This window comes from Castanea sativa, chromosome 4 (genome assembly GCF_040712315.1).
Source record: "Castanea sativa cultivar Marrone di Chiusa Pesio chromosome 4, ASM4071231v1".
Taxonomy (NCBI): Eukaryota; Viridiplantae; Streptophyta; class Magnoliopsida; order Fagales; family Fagaceae; genus Castanea; species Castanea sativa.
In genome coordinates, this window is record NC_134016.1 from 16,184,109 (window position 1) to 16,211,979 (window position 27,871).

Here is a 27,871-nt window from a genome sequence, read left to right on the forward strand (position 1 = left end):
TCTTTCTCCATTTCAGGTCCTGTTCACCATCTTCTTTCCTTCCTCCAAGCCCCCAAAAACCCAAGCCAATTCTTCTTTCTTCATCTAAATCCATTTCTCAAAATCCAAAACCCAAATCACGATCTCAATCGGAGCAAAAATCCAAATCCCTCGTCTAAATCCATTTCTCAAAATCCCAAACCCAAATCACAATCTCAATTAGAGCAAAAATCCAAACCCAAAAATCACGGTTTCTTCTTGCGTTGGTGTTTTCTGGTTTTCTACGTTGGTTTCTGGGTTGTGTTGCCGTGATTTCTTCTTGCATTGGTGTTTTCTTGGTTTCTGCATTGGTGTTTTCTGAGCTGCGTTGCTGTGATTTCTTCCTGCATGCATTGGTGTTTTTTGCATTTTCTGGGTTTCTGCGTTGGTTTTTTCTGGGTTGCATTGCTGTGATTTCTTCCTGTGTGCATTGGTGTTTTCTGGGTTTCTACATTTTCTGGGTTTCTGCGTTGGTGTTTTCTGGTGGGAACTCAGTTTAGAGACTCGAGTTCCACGTGGATTTTTTTTACTCCACATCACGTACGCACCTCATGGAAATCGAGTATTTAAAACTCGATTTACTACAATGAAATCGAGTCTAAAAGACTCAAGTCGTTAGATACCAAAATAATTTTAAACCTTAGCTAACTAATGAAATAGTTTGGTTTTTATAGTTATTTAGAAAAAAAAAAAATCCTTGATATTTTGTAAAGTTAAAACTTGGAATGAGGAAAGACGGAAGTGCTTTACCTCCTTCCGGCTCTGTTCAACAAGGTTGTCAAGATCGTGGATGGTAAGATTGGATTGTGGATCGTAAGATCCTACTTATTTTCAGATTAAAAAAAAACACACACACACACACACACACACTAATAGTGACTTTGAATGTTGAATAATCACATAAATTATGAATTCATCCATAAAAAATCAAAGATTTGCATCATATACTAACGAAACAAAATATATTTAAATTTTGACTTAATGTATCTAAAAAGTTCAATAAATGTTTAATTAGTAACCAAGTACCAAAATATTTATCAACAAATATGTAAAATATTTTCCAATTTCTAAGTTTCAAGTTTAAAGTCCAAAATAAGATAGCAAATGGAAACTAGCTAATTACAATATGAAATCTAAAAGTAAGATGAATATTAAGGTGAAGTGAACATTTAATCATTCCCATTCTAAGGTTCTTATAACCATCGTATAGTTCTCTAGTTTTTTTTTTTTTTAAATCTCTAGATATATCTTTTAATCTATTATCAAAGTCCTATGTGAAGGAAAAATTCTGGTTTTGCATCTCATACAAAACCCACAGCGGAAGTGACGAACAATGATCTATTTCATTCATGATTGATAACGTGCACAATGTAAATTTCAGAATTTAAGAACAAGATAGCGTATCTTGGTGTGGAGAAATTCAAAACAAAGATTAGAAGCACTTGGGAACACTTTTAATCTTCACTCCAATTCCACTTTACGCCCAAGATGTGTGGTCTCTCAATCAGTTTTTCAAAGGGAGAATGAAAGTGTGTCTCACACTCTCTCACACACCGTTTCTTTTTCTTTTTTAATCTCTTCTATTTAAAAATTCTGTATGTTTCTCCCTTTATAACTAACTGATTATCTAATTGGGCTGGCCTATTGGGCCTTTCCAATTGGGCTTTAGTGTGTGGCTTGGAGTGAGACCAAAAGGGACCAATAAGACACTAGCTCCAATGGGCCTTGGGCTTTTCCGTCAACTATTGACAAGTCCAAAGTTACCATTAATTATATTTAATACCACTATATAAATATAATTGCACTCTAGGCCTTATTAATAAATTATATCCCAAGACTTTATTATACACCTAACCCCTTCATAAAATATTTGTAGTAACACAAAGTCATAAATGTAGATTGCCACTTTGTAAATTACTACATCTTATCCTTGAGTACCCGGTTTAATTCTTTAAAGTTATTCATTATATATTTATGAAATCTAATTTATTAAATATATACTTTAGCAATTTCTTACTAAAGTGGTTAGGCCTAACTCTTTGAATAACTGAACCCATTAAACTTATCTCAAGGGAATATTTTATATCTCCATCAAGAGACTATGAATTCCATCTTGAGAATATATGTTCCATCAACACTAAATGTGGCTGCCCAACATACTGAGGTTTTGACCGTAACTTTAGATCTCACTCCTGATATATCAAAGTAACCTACACTTCATGATCAGGTCCATTATTCTCTCAGGATTAAGAGTTCAAGCAAATAGAAGTCGTGAGATTTATTATTCATTTGACAGTCGTTAGGAAAATAATAAATCTCACAGTGGTCCTGTTCAATATATTTTAACTCTTAAAACATATCAACATATCAACTAGAAGTTTCCACTTCCATGATCAAGACAAATCATCTTAGTTGACACGTTATAGTCTTCGCAAATGAAATGCCCAATTTCATCACCGACTACGAACTATAAATTCTGAGTTTACAAAGAACTTGTGATTTACATCTTCTGTAACTTTTCACATAAATCACATACAATGCATCTCATGGACTATATAATAATGTCTCATATTCATGTTACCATTATTTTAGATAATAATAAAATAACTTTATCAATCACAATATTAAGTCATACATCATGTCATACATAATATCATACATAGCATCATACAATAGGATTTAAGGGTACTAATCCTAACACTATGCTCTCTAATTTTAGTTCAAATAAGTGACTTTTAGATATATCTATATTTGAATTAAAACTAGTTTAGCCACTTACACATTTAGTTTCATTTTAATTTAGCCACAAATTTCCCATTGTCATACCCTTTAAAAATTAATAAATGAATAATGCTGGAAAAAAGAGACTTGAGAAAGAACCGTGGAATTGTGGGGGAAAAAAACTGAAAAAGAGACTTAAGAAAAAATATAAAGAAAAATAGATTAAAAAAAATGAAAGATTAGTAAAAAATTAGGGAAACAGAAATTCACAAACTAATAAATTAATGACTTCAACAATGTCAATGGTAACAAACCTTTCTAAAATTAAAGATGGTGTTGAAGTGGGAAAAAATTTGAGGCAGCTGAAAAAGAGACGTGGAAGAGATACTTTTCAAGAGAGATAATGTGTGCTAATTTTTATGAAAAATATATGATATATGATGTAAGATCACAATTTGCACCCAAACCCACCGTGAGAAGGAGATGGGCCCAAAAAACCCAATACAATAAAATTTATAAAGAGTGGGCTTGAAATCTAGGTTTTAGTGACGTTAGATAACTAAAATGATGGGCTCGGTCATAACACTACTCACAATGAACTGTTTATATGAAAGAATTTTATCCTTAGACACAAACCGAGGATGATTTGTATAAATTCTTTCAAAGATAGATTACAACTAAGGATGGTGGTGTATTCAGTGTTTCTCTCTGTTTTTCTTCGATCTACCTTCTAATCGTCTTCCTCTTCCTTTTATATCTTCTCCCTCCTTCTCCCCCTTTTCCACGTATGGATCAGATTACTATTTAGATACTTGTCTCATCCACCTCCTCTAAAGTCTTTGGAGGCAGCTGTAAGGCTGAACCCTAATGCTCAGGCATCACTTCCTCATCAATGCGGCCATATAAGCAGTTGCAGAGCATTCAATGTGGTGGCGGTGGTAACGGCTTTATTTTAGATATTTTTCACTGCCCTTCTTCTTATCTTTTCTATCTACCAAACTTACCCTTACCTATAGGATATTCTAGAATATTGTCTTTGGACGTTAACCAGCCATTCTCCTACCTCAGCTTTACATAGCAGATGACATATTCTTTCTCGGACCACCTTTCTGGATATCCTTGATCAGATATCACTTCTTTATATATTAGTATTACTTCGTGGGTTGGCATTCTCATATCCTCGGACCACTCAGTGTCCTCGGATTGGGCCTTTAGCCCAACAAATACTCTTGGGCCAACCCAATACATGTTCCTGGGCCCATTGACCCTAGATATGATATATATATATATATATATATATATATATATATATATATATATATATATATATATATTGTAAGAGATTTATCTAAATAGAGATAATGTGTACTAATTTTTAAGAAAATAGAAGTGTCAAATGTAGTTAATAATAGATTTAAAATTTTTTCTAACTGCTAATAAATTTTTTTTTTAAATTAGTTAATTAATGGTGCGAAAAACTTGTGGCCTTTTCTTCTTTATTTTTTTTAATTTTTTTTGATAGAACCTTACGGTCATTTGTTTTGGAAATTAGAAAAAAAAAAAAGAACTTAAATTTAAATAAAAAAAAAGAAGAAGGGAGAAATAAATGAGGCTAAAATTTAAGATTTTGAAAATTGGTAGTTTTATGTAGAAGTTATAAATATATTTTTACTAGTTGTGTGGGGTTTAAAGGAACCCAAGTGGGCATTTAGGCCCTTTGGACTCTAGCAAGGAGGGCCAATCTGTTCTTGGGCTAAGAACTTGTTAATACTGCGGATCGGCCCATACGCCAGGGTCCGAGGACACATCCGAGGGTGAGTTTCTCCTCGGACAGACCCAAGAAAACTCGTAGATTCAGTACGAAGGTCAAGGCAGAACTCTGGAAAGACTGTTGGTTAAGAGGGGGAAGCCCTGAACCTCCTGGATACACCGATGTTAGAAAGGTATCATGAGTCAAGGTTGTCACCTCCACATTAAAGACTCTGCACCTACCTCCCTGGCCGCATTAATGAGGAAGTGACCCCTGAACAGTAGAGCTGAAACTTTTGGTCACTATTCAAAGGCACTAAGGGAAGAAATATCCAGGGGGGAGGAGGTTTGAGTAACACGTGAATAAAGTATCAGGAAAAGAAGTATTTAAGGGGGATGAACGCCAAAGAAAAGGGGGGCGAAGAAACAAAGAAAGAAATTAAGAATTGTAATCTTTGAGAAAGAAAGAGAAATAATACAGAGAGGGTCCTCGGCTTACGTCCGAGGAGATCTATTTGCAATTATCGTTTATTATTTACAAGTGTTTGTAACTTTTAGCCTGTTATCAAGTTCTTAGTACTTCTAACCTAGGTTTCAAGCCCACACTCTACAAATTTCATTGTTTAAGGCTCATTGAGCCTGAGCCCGTAGTTGTCTTTGGGTCCAGGTGCAATTGTGCACTCACAAGTTGTCTTCAAATTTTGTCTTTTTTACACCTAAAGTTTAGGGGGTATATTTGAACCACGGAAATGATGATCCCAAACAAGAAAAACCCCTCAACTAAGGATAAAGTTTAGCTAAAAAATTGGTTATAACCTAAGGTTACAACTTTACTCAATATCTTTTTATTGGAGGTGAATTTTGACAAATCCACCTTTGAATTACATCTTCTTCTTATATCCTCTGTATTTGCAAAATTTCTAGAAAATTAAAGATCAATAGGTATGTCGTCAATTAATTGTTTAAATTGCAATTTTATGTAGTTTAAAATTATGTATAAAAAATAAGGTTATAGATGATATAACAAATAATATCCAATTGACATAAAATTTGATATGTGTATTAAAAGCATAAAGAACATGCAATTCAACAGTTAGATTTTCAAAATATGTAGTAATATTTATTTTATTGAGTAAGATTGTAGTCTTAGACAACAACCAATTTTGTAACTAATCTTTATCCCTCAAACAAAATATAGATATAGATATAGATATATGGTTTGGGTTAAACTTATACTTAATGTAATTTTAAACAATATTACATTGCTCGATATTTTTTAATTGGATGCGAATTTTGGAAAATCTACTGTTTAATTATATTATCTACGTATATTCTCCTTACTTGCAAAATTTCAAGACGATCGAAGATCCATAACTATGTCATCGATCAATTTTTTTAGTTCAAGTTTTTGTAGTTTAAAATAATGCATAAATGATGAGTTTCTAGATCAATGGTAAACAACAGCCAATTGACATGATAATAACATGCATTTTAAGAACATATAAAATATGTAATTCTACAGTGTGATTTTTAAAATATGAATTTAATAACAATTTATTGGGTGGTGTAACACTCTTAGAGTTATACTTAGTTTAACTTCAACCAACCCATTATATAATATAATTATAATTATGATAGATAATCAACTTTTATGATATATTAATATGATGGAGAGTAGTTAACATATATTTATGATATATTAATTATGATTTTCAAAGTATGAATTTAATAATAAGTTATTAGGTGGTGTAACATTATTTAGAGTTACTTGAACTAACTCATTATATAATATATTATACTTATAATTATGATAGATAATCAACTTTTATGATATGTTAATTATGATGTATAATAAACATTTATGATCTTGCTCCCTAAAAAATAAAGATGATAAGAATAGAAATGAGAAATGCTATGTCTACAACATTTTTACATAAGTTGTAGGTTGTTACTGGGTGCTACTGGTAGGCAAAAAAGTAACTTTAGTGGTGAATTCAAATTAAAACCAGTAACAACTTACTACTTAAGATTTATTATGAAATTGTTGTAAAGTTTGTCTCATATTATGTTACAACTTAAGGATATCCCATACTCCAAATTAGGTAATTGACCAGACCATTATTGCCTTTCCAACACAATTAATTGTCTATAGTAAAGATTTTGATGGTTGAATAAGAGATTTAGGATTCAATCCTCGCCTACACTAAAAATTGATTGGTGTCTTAATCTGATAATAATGAACACAATCATAAAAAACAAACGTCATAGGTTAAAACTCTATAAAATATATATATTTTTTGCTGTTAAGTCACTTAATCTGTTCAATATAAATAGACATACAACTATACAAGTATCTACCATTCTAACAATTCAAATAAGCGTATTTTGAGAGAGAGAGAGAGAGAGAGAGGTGAACATGAAGAAGGTTGCCGTGTTTGTCATGGTTTCTTTTGTTCTTGTATCAAGTCTACTTACTCTTTCTCAAGGTAAAGCTATTTTGATAACTTTGTGAAATTTTAGCTGAGTTATGTCACCTCAATTTAAGAGAAAGTCACGAAAATTTTGATTGATCAAATGATATCTACCTCTATTTGCAAAATAATGTGTATTTATCTTTTGTATTTGATTCTATAGGTCAGCAATCTGTTTGCTCTCAACAGATGGTTTTAGAGGGCACATGTGACGATATCAATTGTGGAGCAAGCTTTCCATCGAGTGCACAACCCAGGAACTGCTCTTGCCAACCAGCTTCAGCTGATCTGCAAAGCTTATGTACATGCGACGTCTTCACTTGCGGAGAAGATAAACCCATTGAACCAACCCCTTTGCCTTTCGAGGTTAATTAGTCCTGCGAGATATTGTCCATCTAATTGAATGATATCATGTTTTGTTCATATTCAAGAACTTCATAATAATAGCAATGACAGTGGATCCTTTCTCGAAAAATTAATAGTGGACTCTTTCTTCCTCTAATGCAACACCTTCCTACAGCATTCGTGATGATAGTAATAAGTAATAACAACTATAAAACAGAGTTTAAATGACTAATGGTTTGTTTTGATTGAGTAGGAGAGAGGGGGAGTAGAGTAGAATAGATAATAATTGGTTTAAAATTAGTTTATTTTTAGCCAACTCTACTTTACTCCTCTCCACTCTCCCTCCCTTCCCCCTCAATCCAAACAAGCCCTACACCTTCTTAATTTACTTGAAATGATAATACATTACAATAGAACTTATTTTTATATTGAAAGCTATATACAAACCAAGATTTAAATGAGTAAATAAATGAGCAAAACGTCACTGTTTTGTTTCAATTTTTTTTTTAAGTCATGTCGTATCGAGGACATATCACAATTGTATCGGCATTTGTTTTATTTTTCAAAAATAGAAAAATGGTTGGGCCACACAAGAAGATGTGTCCTGATGGTATCCGTATCGGATACGTATTAGATAATATTACTTTTTCAAAAATGGAGTATTTGTGTTTTCTAGCTTTTTTGATGATTCGATATTTGAGAGAGGGGGATTTGAATCTTGGTCACCTTTATTGAAATTAAAATACCAGAAAATTTTAATTGAAATATAAGACTCTTGGTGGAGCCTTGTGACTAAATGCATCCTCCAACCTCACTTGAAGGGGAAAAAAGATTATCTCCTTTTAGCTCTCTCAGTAGTCCCTTACACAAGTAGTAAAGCAAAGTTTTTCCTCTTAACAAGTTTTCGCTATCTTTCTGAAGATGGCATCATAGTGTTGAATGGTTTTTTTTTTCCCCACGTCTTTTGACCTCAATTCTTACTATTTAGTGTTTACTGTATGATATTTAAACAAGTTAAAACTTGGAATGGGAAAAACTAGAATGGCTCTACCTTCCTCTGCTTTTTTGCCTTTTTTACATTAACAAAGTATCAATTAAAGTACTCATTCTATTTGGTTTCATTAGATAAATATTAGGTAATTCATTAGATAAAATATTATTTATTTATAAATAAAAGTACGGGTAAAATAAGAATGTGAGATAAGGAACAGGTTCTGAATATAATAACTATCTGGACTTTGATTATTATTTAAATGAAGAATGTGAAAGGATTTACATCATGAATTCTACTCAAAGTGCTCGTTCCAGATTAGTAGGAAACAGATTTATTAGCCTATTATATATATATATATATATGTATATTGTCACTTTGTATAGTAGGGGACTTGTAATTCATTTTATCCCTAATAAGAATACCTATAACTTTCCATCTCTATGTAATCTTCGAAGGAAGAGGCAATCTGATCGTCAGATGAATCTTTTTGTACGTTGATGGTTGATACGGTGTTCAAGGAAATCTGAAGAGGGTTGCCACCATTTTCTTCAAGCAAAACTAAAAGATTTTCACCAGTTTTGAGGAATGATCTGGGCACATGATACCTAGCAAAACATATATATATATATAAAAATAGGAAATTACATTTGTAAACTTATATTGGTCTAATTTATGCATGTATGTGTGTGCACGCGCATCTATGGTTGTCCATATAGTCCTATATTATCTTATTGAAAGAGAACAATCTCTATTAAACTTGAATTATAAATTTATAATACAGTGAAATTGTGTATACAACAAAATAATTTGTAAAAAAAGAAAACAAATGCAATAGGTTTCAAGTTTGTGGGAGATGACTAACATCCTCTATGGTATAGGTATGTTAGTAAATTGGAAGTTGAATACTATGGCTTGTCATGCATGGCAACAAGTTTAATAGTAAGTGAACTTGTTTAACTAATGGCCAAGTTAAAATTTTAAAATTACTACAAATTTTACTATAAAAACTTACAAATTGATGTAACAATAAATGTGATTGGTATCATCTCAAAAGATAATAAATGAGTGTTTGAATTATTTATTATGGTTAAATCAGGTTGATGACATATCATTTTATAAGACATATATAATAAAATTTATAATATTCCTAATATCACTATAAAATTCACATATTTTAGAAGTAGAATTAAATGGGAGGTCATAAAGGACTTCTTTCAAGATCATTGTGGTCACTTATTGTAGGTGACTTTGTCTTAATAATTATATAGTTATACTATAATAAAAATAGGGCAAATTACATATTTCTAGTTTCTACCATTATCTTTCAATCCAATTACCTTTATCCCTTTAAAGTCTAAATTATTGAAACACATGGTTGACCTCCAAATTTTAAACCGTTGCTACAATGTACCCCTTGGTGCTAGTTCTTACAAAATTTTAGTATTGAGAGATGGGCTTACATATTTTAAGAGAATAAGATTTTGAGCCTAATTTATATATAGCGATAATTCTAAACGGTACACTGGTATTTATCAGTATCGAAATACATTCTCTTGACCAAACCGAAATGGTCTCTAGTATAGTATTGACTCCCTTGGTATGTAGAACCTAAGCTTTAACTATGAACTTTGCTATACTATAATTTTAGAGTCCCAAGATTCTAATATCCTTTTTACAAATAATGTTGTAGGGAATTCACTTTGTTGTGTATGTGTATGTATGCACATTGTTTTTTGTTTTTATTTTTATTTTTTCCATATTTGGTTTTTATTAATTATTCTCAAATAAAAAACTACTGTGGATATATAGCTAATGGTTACATACAATATTTGTGATGAATTGCCTTGGTAGTCATGGAAAGAAATCCAATAGCGACCAATGCTTTGTCCATTAACCCAAGCTTCACCTTTCCCCATTGAACTAAGGTTTAAGGCAACAGGATCATCTCCCTTGGGTGCATCAAAAAATATCTGCAAGATTATCAATTTGCAAAATTACACAGATAAACTATAAACTATAAATCATATAGGGATTGTAGAGTAAAAAACAAATATACTGATTATTATGTACCCTCAAAACTGTATCCATAAATTTTATGTTTGAATGAATTTGAGTCTTAATAAATGCTATCTTAATTTTCTTTGATTTTTCTCTTTTATTTGTAAAACTATTACTTGATACTTCAACATTTTTTTTAATTTTTAATTTTTTATCTTAGATAAGATTTTTGCTATAATATATATAAAATGTACAAATACATACCTTGTACCAAGTAAGTGTTTGATTGATAGAGGTTCCATTTTTACACCACACTACATCTCCCACATTTTCTTCTCTATATATTTGCAACTCTTCTCCAAGTAGTCCAACCTGTAATGATTAATGAGTTTAATTTAAATATTAACAATAGAGTAAAAATTATGTATAGTACTTTAAGTTCAGTATATAATCTACCTTAACTAAATTCAAATATGTAGGAAAATTGAATTAAGTTGTCCTTGAAAAAGACAACATTGTCTATGTTAACGTGAATAGTGTTGTGGACTTTAGGCCCAATTAGATTACTTGTATAGCACATATTCTTGTACTACACTCTTACTTATACTACACTCATATGCCTCTTATATAAAGACACTCATGTATATTCTTTCACGGTGAAATACAATACTATTGAATTTAGTATTTCTAACATGGTATCAAAGCAATTGCTCTGACCTTTTCTTAATAGCCTTGTCTTTATTGGTGTTACTCCATTCTCAACACCGTTTCCGCCGTCACAACAGCCACCACAACCTCTTGCCGTCGAACCTCCGACGTCTTCCAGCCATCGTCCTTGGGTTCCAGACCTGCAACCACTGCCTTTGAGGAGTTTCACACCGCAAAGACCACTACTCCTTGCATCACCACCGCAAATATTGCTTCGATTAATTTTCTGCAGATACCACTGAGATCATCTTGTGCTAATCTACACAATCATGGAAGCCTCGAAGCCATCGGAGACCGCACGCGCCCCCACGTGCTGCTCAAAGATTCTACACTATAGCTCATGCGCTCCACGTGCCTCCATACGCCACTGCACATCTGGGTTGTATCTCCATGCGCTCCCACTTGCCGCACCTTTAGGTCAAGCGCCTTCACACGCCTCTACACTCCTGTTGACGTCATTGCTAATGTCATTCTGCCATGTCAGCCCCAGTTGCGTCATCGCTGACGTCACTTGCGTCAGTCGCTGAAGTCATCCGTTGACTTATGGCAGTGGACTGTTGACTTTTAGCATGGTTGACTGTTGACTTTTTCTCAGGGTTGACTTTTTGCAATCCAGGTCCTCCTTACCTAGTTTTTCGCGTATATTTCATTTTTGCAGTCCATTTTTACATATTTTGCTTCTAAATGAAGAATAAGGACAAGTCTTCTTCCTTTTGCAACAATCGTCGCCGACAATCCAACAAACGTTTTTGCAATTTTTGCAAACATTTTGGCCATAATATTGAAACTTGCTATCAATGCAACAAATCAGCTGTTTCCATTTCTGCTGCTACGGTTGCTAACACTGAGAGTGTCCCACCCATGGCTCTCGTCTCTACACAGTCTCAATCTTTTGGATTCACTTTCACCATTTCTAGAGATGACCTTATAAACATCATCACTAATGTCATTCGTATGGTTGATAATGAATCTTATTCCTCTTCCCTCTCAGCTTTATCTGGTATGTTTCCTATCTCTTGGCTTATGGATTGTGATTGTCGCAATCACATGACACCTCACTTGTCCTTATTTTCTGACCTTAAACTTGCACCACACCCTTTTAATATTTGCACAACAAATAATTCCACAATGTCTGGTCATAATATATGTTCCGTTTCAACCTCCAACCTCTCGGTTCCTGGGATCTTTAATGTTCCTGACATTTCTTATAATTTTTTTTCTGTGGGACAATTAATTGAGTTGGGTTATCACATTATATTTGATTATTCTAGGTGTATTGTGCAAGATCCAAGGACGGACAGGAGCTTGGGACCAGTCCCAGAGTTGGGCGTATGTTTCCCGTGGACAACCTTTGTCTTCCACTTGTTGCTCCTGTTTTTGTTGCTGTAGTTGCTGCTGTTTCTTTTATTCCTTCCCTTGTACTTTGGCAAGCCCGACTTGGTCACGCATCTTCCTCTCGGGTTCAACAATTGACTTCTAGAGGTTTGTTAAGTTCAGTGTCTACAGAAAATTTTGATTGTGTTTCATGTTAATTAGGAAAACAACCAGTTTTGTCTTTCAATACTAGTGAATCAATATCCACTGATATCTTTGACCTTATTCATTCTGATATTTGGGGGCCTTCCTCTATCTCTAGTATTGGTGGATCTCGATATTTTGTTGTCTTTGTTAATGATTACTTTTGCTATAGTTGAATTTTTTATATGAAACATCGTTATGAATTATTACAAGTATATTGTAATTTTGCAAAAATGGTTCAGTTTTCCAAACGCATCAAAATTTTTCGATTTAATAAGACTCTTGAATACACTTAATATGTTTTCCAAGCTATTTTGCATTCCTATGGCACTGTTCATCAACTAACTTGTCCAGGTACCTCTCATCAAAATGGTAGAGCTAAACAAAAATTTCGTCATATTCTTGACACTGTTCGTACTCTCCTTCTCTCTGCCAAAGTTCTTGCTCCTTTTTGGGGCAAAGTTGTACTTCATTCTGTTCATGCTATTAATCGCATTCCCAGTCCTGTCATCCAAAATCAAACTCCATATGAGCACCTTTTTGGCTCATCTCCAGATAATCATCACCTTTGCTCCTTCGGTTCCGCCTATTTCATTCTTCTTCAGCCACATGAGTCTAACAAACTTGAGCCTCGGTCAAGGCTTTGTTGTTTTCTTGGCTATGGTGAAACTCAAAAGGAGTATCGGTGTTATGATCCTATTTCTCATCGTCTTCGTATCTCCCACAATGTTGTCTTTTGGGAACATCGCATCTTTGTCGAGCTCTCTCACTTTTGTGCCTCCTTATCTTCCTCCTCTATCTTAGATCTTTTTCCAAATGAGGCACATATTCCTTCTGTAGCTGCTCCTAGTCCTCCTGTAGTTGCTTCTGATTCTCCTATAGACTTCTCTGTCCAACCACTAGATATCATAGATCCCTTTCCTAATTCACTCTTTAATGAACAGGTGGAGGATGAATAGGTCGAAGACGAGCTACCCAACCCCAACCCTGAGCTTGGGTCCCCTACTCCTACTTCGCCTGAAGATCTAGCACAAGACATTCCACCTCGTCACTTAACTCGGGTAAAATCCATTCTTGCACATTTACTTGACTATCATTGTTACACTGCCTTTGCTACACTGCACGAGCTTCACACCTATTGTGAGACTTCTACTGACCCTCTATGGTAGATTGCAATGAAAGAGGAACTTGATACATTATTTAAAAATGATACTTGGGATTTGATGACACCCCACCTGGAAAATCTGTGGTTGGTTGTAAGTGGATCTACAAGATTAAGACTCGTTCTAATGGGTCCATTGAGCGCTACAAAACTCGTCTTGTTACAAAATATTTTACACAGGAGTATGTGATTGATTATGAAGAGACCTTTGTTCTGGTTGCTCGTATCTCATTTGTCCTTGCCTTCTTAGCTATTACTGCTACTAGTAAATGAGACATTTTTTAGATGGATGTTAAAAAATGCATTCCTTAATGGGGATTTAAGTAAAGAAGTTTATATGCAACCTCCTCCTGGTTTCTCTGTTGAATTGAACAAGGTTTTTCACCTTCGACGTGTACTTTAAGGCCTTAAACAAGCTCCATGAGCTTGGTTTGCCAAATTCAGCTCTACCATCTCTTACTTGGGTAACATGGCCAGTCATTATGATTCTGCCTTATTTCTTCGTTGGACTGACAAATGCATTATTTTACTTCTCCTATATGTGGATGATATGATCATAATTGGTGATGACCTCAGTGGCATTCAAGAACTCAATGATTTTCTCAGTCAGCAGTTTGAGATGAAAGATCTTGGACATCTCAGCTACTTCTTGGGTCTTGAAATCACTCATTCTACGGATGGACTTTATATTACTTAAGCCAAGTATGCCTCTGAATTTTTGTCTCAAGCTGGACTCACTAATAGCAAGACTATTGACACTCTAGTTGAGCTTAATGCGCATCTAACTCTCTCAGAGGGGAAACCATTGTCTAATCCCCCTCTTTATAGACGCTTGGTTGGCAGCTTAGTTTATCTCACTGTCACTTGTCTAGACATTTCCTATGTTGTTCACCAGGTGAGCCAGTATCTGTCTGCTCTACGATCGACTCACTATGCTGTTGTTCTGTGCATTCTTCAATACCTAAAGGGCATTCTCTTCCATGGTCTTCTCTACTCTGCCCAGTCTCCTCTTATTCTTCGTGCATTTTTTGATGTTGATTGGGTAGGAGATCCCACTGCTTGCAGGTCCACTATTGGTTATTGGTTTCTTCTTAGTTCTTCTCTGATTTCTTGGCGAAGTAAGAAACAAACTCATGTGACTTGCTCCAGTACTGAAGCAGAATATCGTGCCCTTTACTGATACCACATATGAGCTCCTTTGACTACGATGGCTTCTCAAAGATTTATGTAAGTCTACATCATCTGCTACTCCTCTTTATTGTGACAACCAGAGCGCCATTCATATTGCTCATAATGATGTCTTCCATGAACGGACTAAACACATCAAGATCGATTGTTATTTTATTCCTTATCATCTTGTCCATGGTTTTCTCAAGCTGATCTCAATCTCCTCTAAAGATCAACTTGCAGATATCTTCATCAAGTCACATCCTAAGGGACGCCTTTGTACTTTGGTTGACAATCTCAAGTTGGTCTCACATCCACCTTGAATTTGAGGGGGGTTGTTAACGTGTATAGTGTTGTGGGCTTTAGGCCCAACTAGATTACTTGTATAGCACATATTTTTGTACTATACTCTTGCTTGTACTGCACTCACATGTCTCCTATATAAAGACACTCATGTATATTCTTTTATGGTGAAATACAATACTATTGAATTCAGTATTTATAACAGTATAAATTCAAATATGTAGGAAAATTGAATTAAATTGTCCTTGAAAAAGACAACATTGTTTGTTTATAGTCAATAGAACTAAATGTTTGAATTGAGAAACCTAATTTATTGTACTTAAAGTACTATATCTAAATTTTACATATAACAATAATGGTGACCACTGTGCACTCTTAGTGCGGTGGTCACTTTATAAGTATAAATGCTTGTAAGGTGTGGGGGCAAGGGCCGGGGTTCAAGTTTCTAGGAGGGAGTTTCACACACATATACACTTAAATTAGGCTAGAGTAGAAATTCTATCTTGTATAAGAAAAAAAAAAATAATAATGGTAGAAGGTTAATCATGATGCTAACCTTATATCCCCATTCATAGTTTGTCAAATTATAAAATTCGTTCTCGTCGCCTTGAATTGTCATTGTTGTTAAGCCAGTCCTTTTTCTTTCGAGAAAAGCGCCTGAATCCTTTTCACAAGCACCAAAAAAATATCTATATTGGAGGTAGCATATAAATATAATTTTTAAAGAAATAAATTTACAAAATCATTACCTGTAGCCCAACCATTACGCTGAGTATAGAAATATTGTTTATTCCATCTTTTACCATAAATGGAATATCCATCGTGAAGTTCTTCGTAGTAAAACTTCCATTGGCAGAACCTGAATACCACCAAATCATAGGTGAGGGTTAGGGTTACTGGCTTGAAACTCCAAAATTCTTAAATGTTAAATCAAAGGACTCAATACACACGCGCGCGCGCGCGCACACACACGACCATTATACTCTCTTTTAAACTTTACCGGTTTATCCCCTAAACTATTGAATGCATGATTGGCCTCTCAAACCGAAAACTTTGTAGCACTTAACCCTTTTCTGTCAGATTTCCCATTAAGTTAGACTAAAAACGTTTGCACATGATATTCACGTGACATCAGCTGACTTGGACCTCATAAAGAGTACTTAGAAAGACAAAAAATGTTCCTTTTATAATTAGAGGGGGCAACATTACTATCATTTTACTAACTACTAGTGGGTCAAGTGAATATCATATGTGCACCTTTTCGGTTTAAGTTAACAAGGAAACTGATAGAAGGAGGTTAAGTGTTACAAATTTTTTGATTTGAGGGGTTGATTGTGTGTTTTAATAGTTTAGATGACAAAGAATAAAATGTATACAATTTAGAGCGAAAAAGTATAATATTGTTATAGGGTGTGAATCGCAATTGTTTACCTACATATAATGAGGGATGTTGCCTTACACATAATAAAATGGTCGTAGTTAATTAAAAAATAAAAAAATAAAAAAGAAAAAAGAAAAGAAAGAAAGATATTGTCTTTCAAAGAAGTTTGAATATAATTAGTAACCTACCTATATATATGTTGTTCAAAAAAGCATGCGCAACATGTGCAAGAGATTGAACATGAAGTACTGCTTCGGTGGAAGAAAAATTGTGTTCAAGCCTATATTTCAACAGAAAACTCCATTAATAATGTCAATAAGTTGATGCAAAGAAGAGAAGGCATGCATATGGTTCATGCTAGTAAAATTCAAAGAGAGATGAATTTACCTAATAGTATACCAAAGATAATCAGATTTGTCTTTTGTTGCATTTATGTGCTCAAGTAAGCCATTTGATTTTAGTGATGTATCTTCGAAGTTCACAACCTCATCTTTAAATTCTTCCCAGCTATCAGTTGAATCAAAAGTTTGTGCTAGTGTTATGATTCGGTCATTATACTCTGTATTCACCTGCACAATACATGATAGGATAAACTAGAACTTTAGCTTGCAATCAAAAGAAAGAGAAAAGATATATATATATACACACACACACTTTAGATTTGCCAATGATTGTAAACTCACAAGATGTCAATTAAGTTCTAAACAGCAAATTTCCTACATTTAATTATGCATATAATGGTCTTGTCAAAACAAGAATTCGAGGAATATTAGAATATAAATAATCTTTTTAAAAATTTTTAAACCAAAATTTTGCTAGAAAATGTCATGAGCTCAAAACTCTATATAATGTAGGATTACAAACATGAATAATGGTCAACTACAGAAAAACAACTTGTCATTATAACTTACCTTTGCCGAATTGAAGGCTATATTTTTACAGTCTGGTAGAATGCTGATCGACTTTGGAAGCAATTTTAGTGATATATTTTGAAATTGTACAGTAATGTTATGTCCATCATAGTTTGTAAGAAATGCTGCACAACCTCCAGTCTCTTCTTGAAAAACAATGGCCTAAGTTAAAAGAAAGAATGAAATACTTGTTATCATAATCTTGTAAGTTTCATCTTTGAGTACATAACATTCAGTAATATATGAGAAGACTTTTGGCACATTACCTCTTGCTGTTGGCCTAAGGAATAGTTTGTTCGTACTCCTTGCAGTAGAGTTGTAGAGCACAATTTAATTGCAGCATGCAAATCCTTAAGATGCCCCCACTTAGGTTGCCTTTTTAGTCCTAAAAGTATCAGAAGTAGTGGATCATTAATTAAATTATTCATCTAATTAAGAAGCATAGGAACTTATGCTACTCACCATATTCATCAAGAGGGGCTTGATCATAATAAGCTGTTATGATATATGCAGAGCTTGTTCTCCCAAAATTTGTTCCACCATGGTACTACATAAGGAATGTAGTATTAGGGACATTGACATGATTAGGTTGAGATAACTAAAAGGCTTATGTAATATGCACCAGTGAAATTTAAAAAAAACTATACTCAACCGGATTGATATATAATAGCATTAGTTAATGAGATTCATAACTAAAATACCATACCATGTAATAATTTACATAGCTTCCATTTCTTGCAATAAAAAGTGCTGCATGAAATGCAATGTCTTCAGCAGATCTTATGTATGGCTTCTGACCATATACTTGATAGCTTCAAGAGAAAATTAAGTACAATTAGTTGACTCTTAAAATGATTAATAATCATATTTTTCTCATTTATTCAAACATCAATTGTTATTGACAAATTCAATAGCCAAAAAAAAAAAAAATATATATATATATATATATATATATATATATATCTGGGAAACCATTGACATAGATTCATCTTACAGCCATAAGAATTCTCTAGTACCCTCAAAGTTTGATCCACATTGATCTCATCACCATTAAGCAACCATTTCAACCATCATTATCTCTCCAAATAAAAAATATCATTACCTTCGTAGTACCAAACTTTTGAAGCTAGCCATTAGTTTCTTATGGTGCTATTCTTTATAGACTTACTAACTAGTACAATAGCTATTAGCTATAAGACATTCACATACTTTATTTTTGTATCAAACATGATTTGTTGATTCTTATCAGTGAAAATTGAACCCAAGAATGTTCCCACTAGCTGAATTAATGTTCCTTTTGACTCCTCTAGAGAATCAAATGGAATGTAACATTTTAGTTAAAACTCCTTGCCCTTAAAAATGGAATAATATATGTAGAGATTTGATCATACAAAGAAGTCCAATTTTCTGTCCACAATGATGGCTTATTTGGTGAGTTGGGTCCTCCAAAAGTTTCTCCACATCTCATCCCGTTGCATGTATTAATCTGCATGTTTAATTTGTTAAAGGGACATACAATACATGATCCATTATGCAATCAGTTGAATCTTACAAAACAGCAAAGAGAACATTTTAAAATTAGCAAGTTAGTTCCTAAGTAAAACTAGTACTAAAACTAGTAGTCTTAGACTCTTAGTTGAGAAGTAAACTAACCACTGGATCAGGAGCATCAGTTTGCTTGCACATGATCCATGGTACACCAGTTTGGAGCCCAACTGCCATTTTAGCTGCCCAACGAACATAAGGGGGTCCTTTTCCATGGAATGCTGCTTCAACATTTTGATATTCATTCTCAATCTATACCAACATTAATTAGCATATGTCAGGTGAGAAATTGTATTCCGTAAAGAATTAATTACAAATTGACTAGTAAGATACGGTATAGTACTTGTGACAGTATGATGGGACCTCCTTCTGTGGCATATAAACCCTCCGACTTCATCAAGTTCACTATTTTTGTAGTAAAATTTTGCATGTAGAACTACAAAATTAAACCAACAAAAAAATGAATTCATTTTAATTATCAAAGTACCGATACATCAAATTATTGCACTTTAATTTATGTACAAATTTTAGCATAGCATCAAAATACAAAAATGTGGAAAATTTTCTAGACATCAAACTAGCGTAAGTATGGAGTGGCTTACAACCTTGAAAGACGCTAAAGCAATCCTAATACAACTTTAGAACCCTAAACCATGCTTTTTACGGCTAAATCACTTTTTAGCTAAACTAACAAACTAGTTAACATATAAATGATTAACCAATTTCCATATAACAAGAACTAAGCTACACTACACATAACATATAAATAGCATTATGGACATAAGGTAAAAGCATTTAAACCAAAGCTAAACACTAAGAAGTGTTTAAAAAGAGGAAAACCCAAAATCGGGGCAGAAAAACCTCTCCCCCTTTGGAAATCTTCACTAAACAAGATAGTTGCAGTACATGGGACACTATGAACCCTCCGAGCCCACAAGACTAATGTACTTGAAACCTTCAAGCTCTACCCAGACCCTTTCTTCTTCTAGCTTACTGGAGACACCCCATTGAAGCACTAATGGAAAAACAACAAAGATTGGACTTTTAATATGGTTTCCTAAGTTTCTACGGATTCACTCACAACTCACGAATGAGATGAATGAAATACAAATCTCAATCAAGGATGAATGAGATGGAAAAGAGAAGGAAGAGTGTTTTTGCTCAAAACTAAAGCTTTCTCTTTTCACACATATGAATTTTGGCTTCAAATGTGATAAGAATAATTTCTAGGGTTAGGTCACACTCTTATTTGAATACCAAGCCATGCACACTAACTCAAAAAGTGTGTGTTGGCAGATACACAATGGGCAGAAAAAGTTTAGAGAACAAAGTACACTAATCATGCAACTTGCAATCTTGTCGCGGTCTAGTTGGTTGCGACTTGCCTAAACAACACTCTGATCTTGGCTTTTTGCCATGTGTCACTCGCGGGTATAGCAGGTCTCCTAAAGTCACTAGATGACTTTGAATGCAACTTTCAAATATGCAAATGAGGCTCAAGTACAATCTTTCCCAAATACATTTAAGCACCGAAAAGATACATTAAAAGGTTAAACAAAATACATACAAATTTGCCATTGAATAAAGCCAATAAACACAGACTTTTCAAACCTTGCTATTTGAAACAAAAAAGAAATATCTTATCAACCGATTAGCTCAAATGGTGTCACATTATCAAAACTAAGTATGGGCATAGACAGAGCTATGCCGTATTGAGTGGGGGAAATTGTCCCTTTTGGGGCAAATTCAATGACATTGTAATGGGGATCATATCTATAATGTGTGTCAACGTATAAGTTCAAAAGGTCTAAGATGTAGCTCAAAAGAAGATAGTTATTCTAAGTTTTGATTGCCATTCGATTAGTGCTTGATCAATCGAATATGTGATTTTGACAACAATTCGATTGTTGCTCGATTGATCAAAAGAAGAATTTTGACAACAATTTGATTGTTGCACAATCAATTGAGAATTATGAAAAGAAAATCTGATGTATTTCATTAAAGTTTATCTTGCATTGGTTTTCATCTTCTACATGCAATGATATAAAGTCATATCATAAACACGACTAAAAGCAATTTTTTTTTCTTTTTAAAGAGGCTACTGCCATGAACTACAATGAAGTAAACCTAAACCCATAATTATAATGTTGAGGGACCACAATTTGACTCCCTACAACCACTTTAAAAACAGGCCCGCGTGGTGTGATGTTGAAAGCCATAAAAGATTTGAGTGCGTCTTCCTCATCACCAATTAGTTTTGACGTGGAATGACATAGCTCATGGTCCGACAAATGGTATCAGAGCCAAGGTCATGAGTTCGAGTCACGGGAGTGTCATTGTGAGGGAGGGATTGTTGGGGGGACCACAATTTGACTCCCTACAACTACTCTAAAAACAAGCCTGCGTGGTATGATATCGAAAGCCATTAAAGATTTGGGCGTGTCTTCCTCATCACCAATTAGTTTTGAGGTGGAATGACATAACTCACAGTCCGACAGATAAATCCTGTGAGTTCAGAATTCCATATTCATAATGAAATTGTTGTTTTTGGTGATTAAGAACTAAAACCTTAGAGATTAAATCCCAGTGCTACTTATCTAGAGATCAAACCTTCAAGGAGGGTCCTTAGAGTCGGTTAAAAGGGTTCGATTGTGATCATGGATGAGGTTCTTGAGAAGGGATTCATATAAAATAGTTAAGATGGTCTAGAGTTGGTGTAAGGGCACATCAGTATGTTTATATATAGAATAGAGTCTAAGGTCATAAGTATGAACTGGATTGTAAAACCTTTTTTTTTTCATACAGTGGATTTCCTTATTAGGGTAAAGATACACTCGGAATGTTTTTCCCTCTTGAGTTGATTCTTGATTTGTTTTCACTTTGTTACAAAATTTGTGTGTTATTCTATTGATTGAATTATTTTCAAATTTGTTTATGTTGTGATTTTAGGTATTTAATCCGAACTATAGTCACCATATGATTTAGTAATTCACTTTTCTATAATTACATCCGCATTTTTTTTGGTGGAAAATCAAACGATTTCATGGTAAACATTAGATTTAAAAATAAATAAATAAATAAATACTTGTGTATGAGAGAAAGAGAAGAGAGAGATGCTTAGTACCTTAAACGGCTCATTGTTTGATCGATAAACAATGCCAGGGACATCATGCAACCAAAATGGAAACCCCCTACAATCCAAACACTCTTAAGCAAGAAATGGGTGCAACACTTGTGGGAGTCAAATATAATCCATTTCAAGATAATGATAAGAATAACAATAAGTGTTTTAGAAATTAAATTGATAGTATCTTAGAAATTTATTATTGGGTATAAATAGATAATTTAGAATCTAAAAAAAAACATATATTAGTAAATTGTAAATGACACATGGTGTAATTTTAAGCAATATTACACCTCTTAATAACTTTTTATTTAATTAATATTTTGAACATGTCACGGTTGGATTACATCTTCTCTTTATTCTTAACATGCATGCCAAGTTTCATACTAATCACATATTATTTACTAATCAATCCATAAACTCACATTTCATGCATAATTTTAAAGCATAAAAACTTGAAATTTAAACATTTTATAGATGAGATAGTTATTGATCTCAAATTGCCTTGAAGCTTGCGCACATGGAGAGTATAAAAAGAATATGTAATCCACTTGTGGACTTCTCAAAATTTGCATACAATAAAAAGATATTTAGTTGTGTAATATAGCTTAAAATTATAATGGGTATCCCCCCCCCCCCCCCCCCACACACACACACACACACACACACACACACACACACACACACACACACACACACACATGTAGTGGAGAAAGAGTTTGAACTCTGGACCATCTTTTCTAATCCAATCATAATGACAAACTACTACTTGTCTAAAAGAATAAATAATTGGGGAATAGTGAATTTAATTATTTATCTTTTATTATAACATATATTTCTCTATAAAAAGACTAGTATAATCTAAAACATTTTTACAATGCCAATAAGACCTACTTTATGTTTTCTTCTTAAATAAGTTCAGCCGCACATTGAGGAATAACTTATCTTATACCACATTTATCCCCCTCTTGAAATATTTTGATTTTTAAATTAATATCAATTGTTAAATATTTTGAAAAATAAAAGTTGACCGATTGGTGGCCAAAGTTTTTATTTTATTTTTTATTAATGCATTGACTTTAGGTTAATGGAGTTTTCTGGTGCTTCCAATAGGAGTGTCTAGGTTTGAATATCTATTCCCTAACTTATGATCTATATATAAAGTAGAGATTAAATTTTGCAAAGATGTGATGTAAAACCCATGTTTTACCCTTTCAATTAATTCTAATACCTGTATATAAGTACAATTACACCTAATCAATTCTAATACCCATATATAAATCCTGCCAAATTAAGAGTTTATTGAGATGTTATTACATGAAGTAGGATGTATTGATTTTAAGTAAAATGCTGATGTGATAATCTCTTATTAGATAGTGTAAAAAATGAGTTTTAAACCTCATCTTTACTAAATTTGGACTCTATAAAGAATCATGATATATTTAAAATAAAGACAATATGGTGTAAAACTATTTATTATGAGGTGGTTTACTTGTTTGGAAAGAAATATGTAGTACATCTTAGTGGTCTTGTAATCGGTCTATTCTAACTATTGCAACTGTTAATGATAATAAAAATTTAGTTTGCAAATAAAAATAATTATAATTTGTTCTAAATCTAATAATGTTCCTAACACTAGTAGGGATATTTTTCGTGGATTGTAGGAAGTGGAATGAAAATTAATCTACATACGTACCCATAATTCCATTCACTCTCAATGAAAGGTCCAATCCTAAGGCAAGCATACAACCCTTGTGCTTGGATTTCTTTGATGAATCGCACCAGATCATATCTTCCACTAAAATCATACTGTGCAACACAAAATCCCCACATGAGAGAGAGAGAGAGAGAGAGAGAGAGAGAGAGAGAGAGAAGGTTTGACTAACCTGACCAGGTTGAGGCTCATGAAGATTCCAAAACACATAGGTTTGAATAACGTCCAATCCTCCTTCCTTGGCTTTAGCTATCAAAGATGGCCACATCTACTCCAAAATTATACAATTTCAGATAATATTTTGTGTTTAAATCAAAAAAGTATTTGTATATATTGTAATTAGTATTGCTAAGATTGTTGTCACATATGTATTTCCTTGTGGACTTCATCATTTAACCAAAAATTTTATTATTATTTTAGGACTAAATTATAATTTGTAAATTTTTGAGTAGTTTTGATTTTGTTCTCCCAAAAATTCCAAAGTTTGGATTCTTAACTCTTACGTTACATATTGTTTGGATTTAAATCCTTCCATCATGCACTGTGATGAAGCGTCCATTAAGTATCAAGTAAGATAAAAATTCCCAAATTAGCATACTGAAAATTTTAAATCGGAAATAACAGTTGGTTCATTTGTGAGTTACCATGCTAATTTAATAATATTATAAAATTGTTGAACATTTCATCATGTCCCTAGCATTAATCAATTAATAAATTAAACAAAACATTACACTACCCCTTTGCATATGACTCCATATATATGGGTTTTGTTTATGTGGGGCATGTGATGTGAGTACATGAGGTACTTCCAACTCCAAGTCTTCAATAGACAAGAGTCACAGACTTAAAGGACAAACATGCGGCAAGGAAAATGAAGTATCACCGAAAAGTTTGACGGTACTCCTGCTACCCGTGATTCAATTATAGCCAATAGGAAACAAATGAAATGATGTGCTTCTTGAGCTGAGCTATATGTAAGGTTAAAATCTTTTGTTCTTTACAAAGAAAATGGTTGCCGAGCAGCTTTATTTGTTGAAAAGGAGAAAATAGTTAGGAATGAGGGAACAAGTTGGTTAATTAGGAAGATGTTTTTTTCTTTCCTTTCTTTTTTGGTCAGCAGGAGGACTCTTAAAAGGGAAAAAAAAAAAAAAAAAAAAAGACACATTCTTGATGCTGGCCTCCTCACTTATCTAGAAAAATGAAAATCGTGTGATCTCATTTTTCCGTGAGAAACAAATTAAGGCCCACACACCGCGCTCTTTTATTTTATGCTGTTTAACTAATTAGTAATCTGTAAAATGTAAAATGTAAAAAAAAAAAAAAAAAAAAAGCTTAACAAACCATGATATTTTTTTTATTTGATTTGATTATATATATTTTTTATGCATTATATAGAATCTCAATAAAATTTGTCTTTCATCTAATACATGGTCATACTTCTCTAGTTAATTATTAGTGTTATTAAGGTAATTCAAATGTGATGTTATTGATATATTTTGTATACATTACGTAGTATAGAATAAAATTAGGATTTATACACACAATAATTCAAAATTCAAATCTAAATAGAAAAGATAGATCACCTTCCTTAATAATATTTTATGAGGAGGGGAGTCCAATCATGATTCTCTTTATAAAGAAGATTAGGTAGCGTTATTGAGTTACAAAACTTGTGATTTATCATTTTATACTCATGAGCACTTACAAGTAGAAGTATTTGTATACGTATAATAAAATAAAAGTAGTATAGAGTAAGTTGGTCGCAAAATATATGGGTAGAATAAAGGGGCTTAGAAAAACAAGACTATTAGGTTGGACTAGCTGTAGGGTTCTGATCAAATAGCTGGGACTTGGACGTCTAACAGATACATAAAGGTCTGGTAAACAATAAACATGTCATTATTGTTGAAAACTTTTTACTAAAAGTAGAAACTAAATAGAATAAGTATGTTGTTTATGTGAAATCCACAAGTAGTAAAATAAATGAGTAATAAGGTGTCTTGTAATCGAATCCCAAGTAGATATAGCATATGCTAGATAATCAATTGGCAACCAACATTTGTAGCAACTAAATTATCCAAGTTTTAACACAGTTACCAATATTAGATTATCCGTCTGGCAGCAAAACGAAAAATGCTATAAGAAGAATAGGCAAAATAATTGTGTTAAAATCAATTATATTGTTACCTCAGGTGTGCTACGAGGATAGTGAATTGAACCAGAAAATAGCATTTGTCTCTTCCCATCAATGATGAGAGATCTTCCATCGTATGTAACTTCTCCTCCTTCAGCGTGGCCACCAACTTCCATCATTATAATCACCACAAGCCCCCAATACGGTCTCCACCACCACTCCATCTCAAGCTCAACCTGGTTTGGCTTCTAAGCTCTTTCACTACCCTCTCTCTCTCTCTCTCTCTCTCTCTCTCTAGGCTGGTGTTATAAGAAAACATGAGAAGACAGATTATTTATATACTGGGAGTAGGCGAGCAGATAGAGACATCATTTTTTTTATGAATAACAGACAGATACATCATACATGTGATGGGAGTGAGATATGATATCAGGGTAAAAAATGCTAGTCTGGTATTTCTATCTTTATTCAGTGTTATCGAGGAAAACATGGCAAGGTTATAGCTCCGACAGGACACATATATTATATATATGCCATTATAACGTTTGAAATTAATTTATATTGTGTTAGTGTAATAGCCAAAAAGGCTCAATTGTTGCATAAAGCTCTTTGAAGGCTAACTCTAGACACTACAGGTCTACATCTCTTATATGGAAAAGTTAAAAGATTGGCATTTGTTAGTTAATTATTTTAAAAAAGGTTTTAGGAAAAAAAAAGAAATTAATGTTTTGACAGTTTTTTCAATTTTTCATAAAAATAGTATAAAATTTTTCTTAAAATAGATCATTAATAATTACCCTAAAGACACTGGTTAACATGATCCTTACTTATTTATCAAAAATGTAATCATTTAAAGCTTTATACTATGACAGGTCGAACTATGTGTATGTGTGTGTGTTTTTTTTTTCCAATTCTCTACAATATTTTTTCTTTCATTTTAACAATAATGGTTGGAATACAAAGGTTACCATAGTAATTAACTTCACTTCCACTTTCCCATCTAGAAATGTGTGTCCAAAGAGCAACATACCAAATTTGTTTTGCGCGTCAAGTTGGGTTGCCATGTCTGGGCTTCTAAGCTTCATTAAGCGTGGAAAGGAAGAGGCGCCAAAATTTGAATAGGCTTCAAGCATTACGTACCATAAATCCTGGATCAGGTATCTAAAATAATAAATTCTAGGGTGAAATTTGGGGTTGTATGAATTTTATACACTGAAATTTGAGAAATTTAGAGCTCGTTTGATTTGGCCATGACTCAATTTTTATAACTCAATACTCATAACTCAAATTCAAAACTCATAACTTAAACCTCACTTTATCTCAAAAACTCCAAAATTCTTGTTTGGTCACATAACTCAATCACATAACTCACCTTTTGCCACCATAACTTATATTTTAGAAACTGAAAACACCAAGTGCTTGTTTGGTTAAAAAAAAAAATGGTCACTCATCATTCATCACTCAATTTTCATCACCCGTCACCCATCACTCATAACTCATTACTCAAACTCTATTTTTTCACTCATTCAAAATAAAACTTGTTTGGTTTCATATATTGGTATCTATAACTCAGAATTTTGCATAAAATGATGGGACCCATTTACTGTGTTGGGTCAGAATGGGTAGTTGCCTACCCGCGTGCCCCTTCTCTTTCTTCCTTCTCTTTCAATAATTTCTTCATTTCAAGCCTCTTTCATTTCTTTAGTCCTTACTTTCTTTTCTTCCATTTTTGTACGGATTTTCCAAAAGAAAACTCAAACTCACAATCAAAACAAAGAAACCTACCAACAATGTTTGAAACCCAAAAGAAAACTTCATTTTTAGAAACACCAAACCCAAAAGCCATGGCCCCAAATTTGGAAACACCAAACCCAAATTAAATCCAATTTTGAAACAAACCCCAAAACC

At 33.3% G+C, this 27,871-nt stretch overlaps 1 protein-coding gene across 1 annotated transcript; it reads right to left on the reverse strand.

The window, feature by feature from the left end:
- Positions 1–8,541: 8,541 nt before the first annotated feature.
- Positions 8,542–26,412, reverse strand: LOC142631279 (beta-galactosidase 6-like). Its single transcript, XM_075805408.1, has 18 exons — positions 26,017–26,412; positions 24,002–24,097; positions 23,812–23,924; positions 22,116–22,182; positions 19,335–19,427; positions 19,100–19,243; positions 18,838–18,932; positions 18,153–18,258; positions 17,909–17,993; positions 17,713–17,831; positions 17,447–17,608; positions 16,923–17,104; positions 16,724–16,815; positions 15,904–16,013; positions 15,711–15,818; positions 10,561–10,668; positions 10,123–10,268; positions 8,542–8,903 (listed from the first exon to the last, which is right to left on the reverse strand). The coding sequence occupies exons 1-18, from the start codon at positions 26,185–26,187 to the stop codon at positions 8,708–8,710; spliced, it is 2,193 nt and encodes a 730-aa protein (XP_075661523.1). The 5' UTR covers positions 26,188–26,412; the 3' UTR covers positions 8,542–8,707.
- Positions 26,413–27,871: the final 1,459 nt, after the last annotated feature.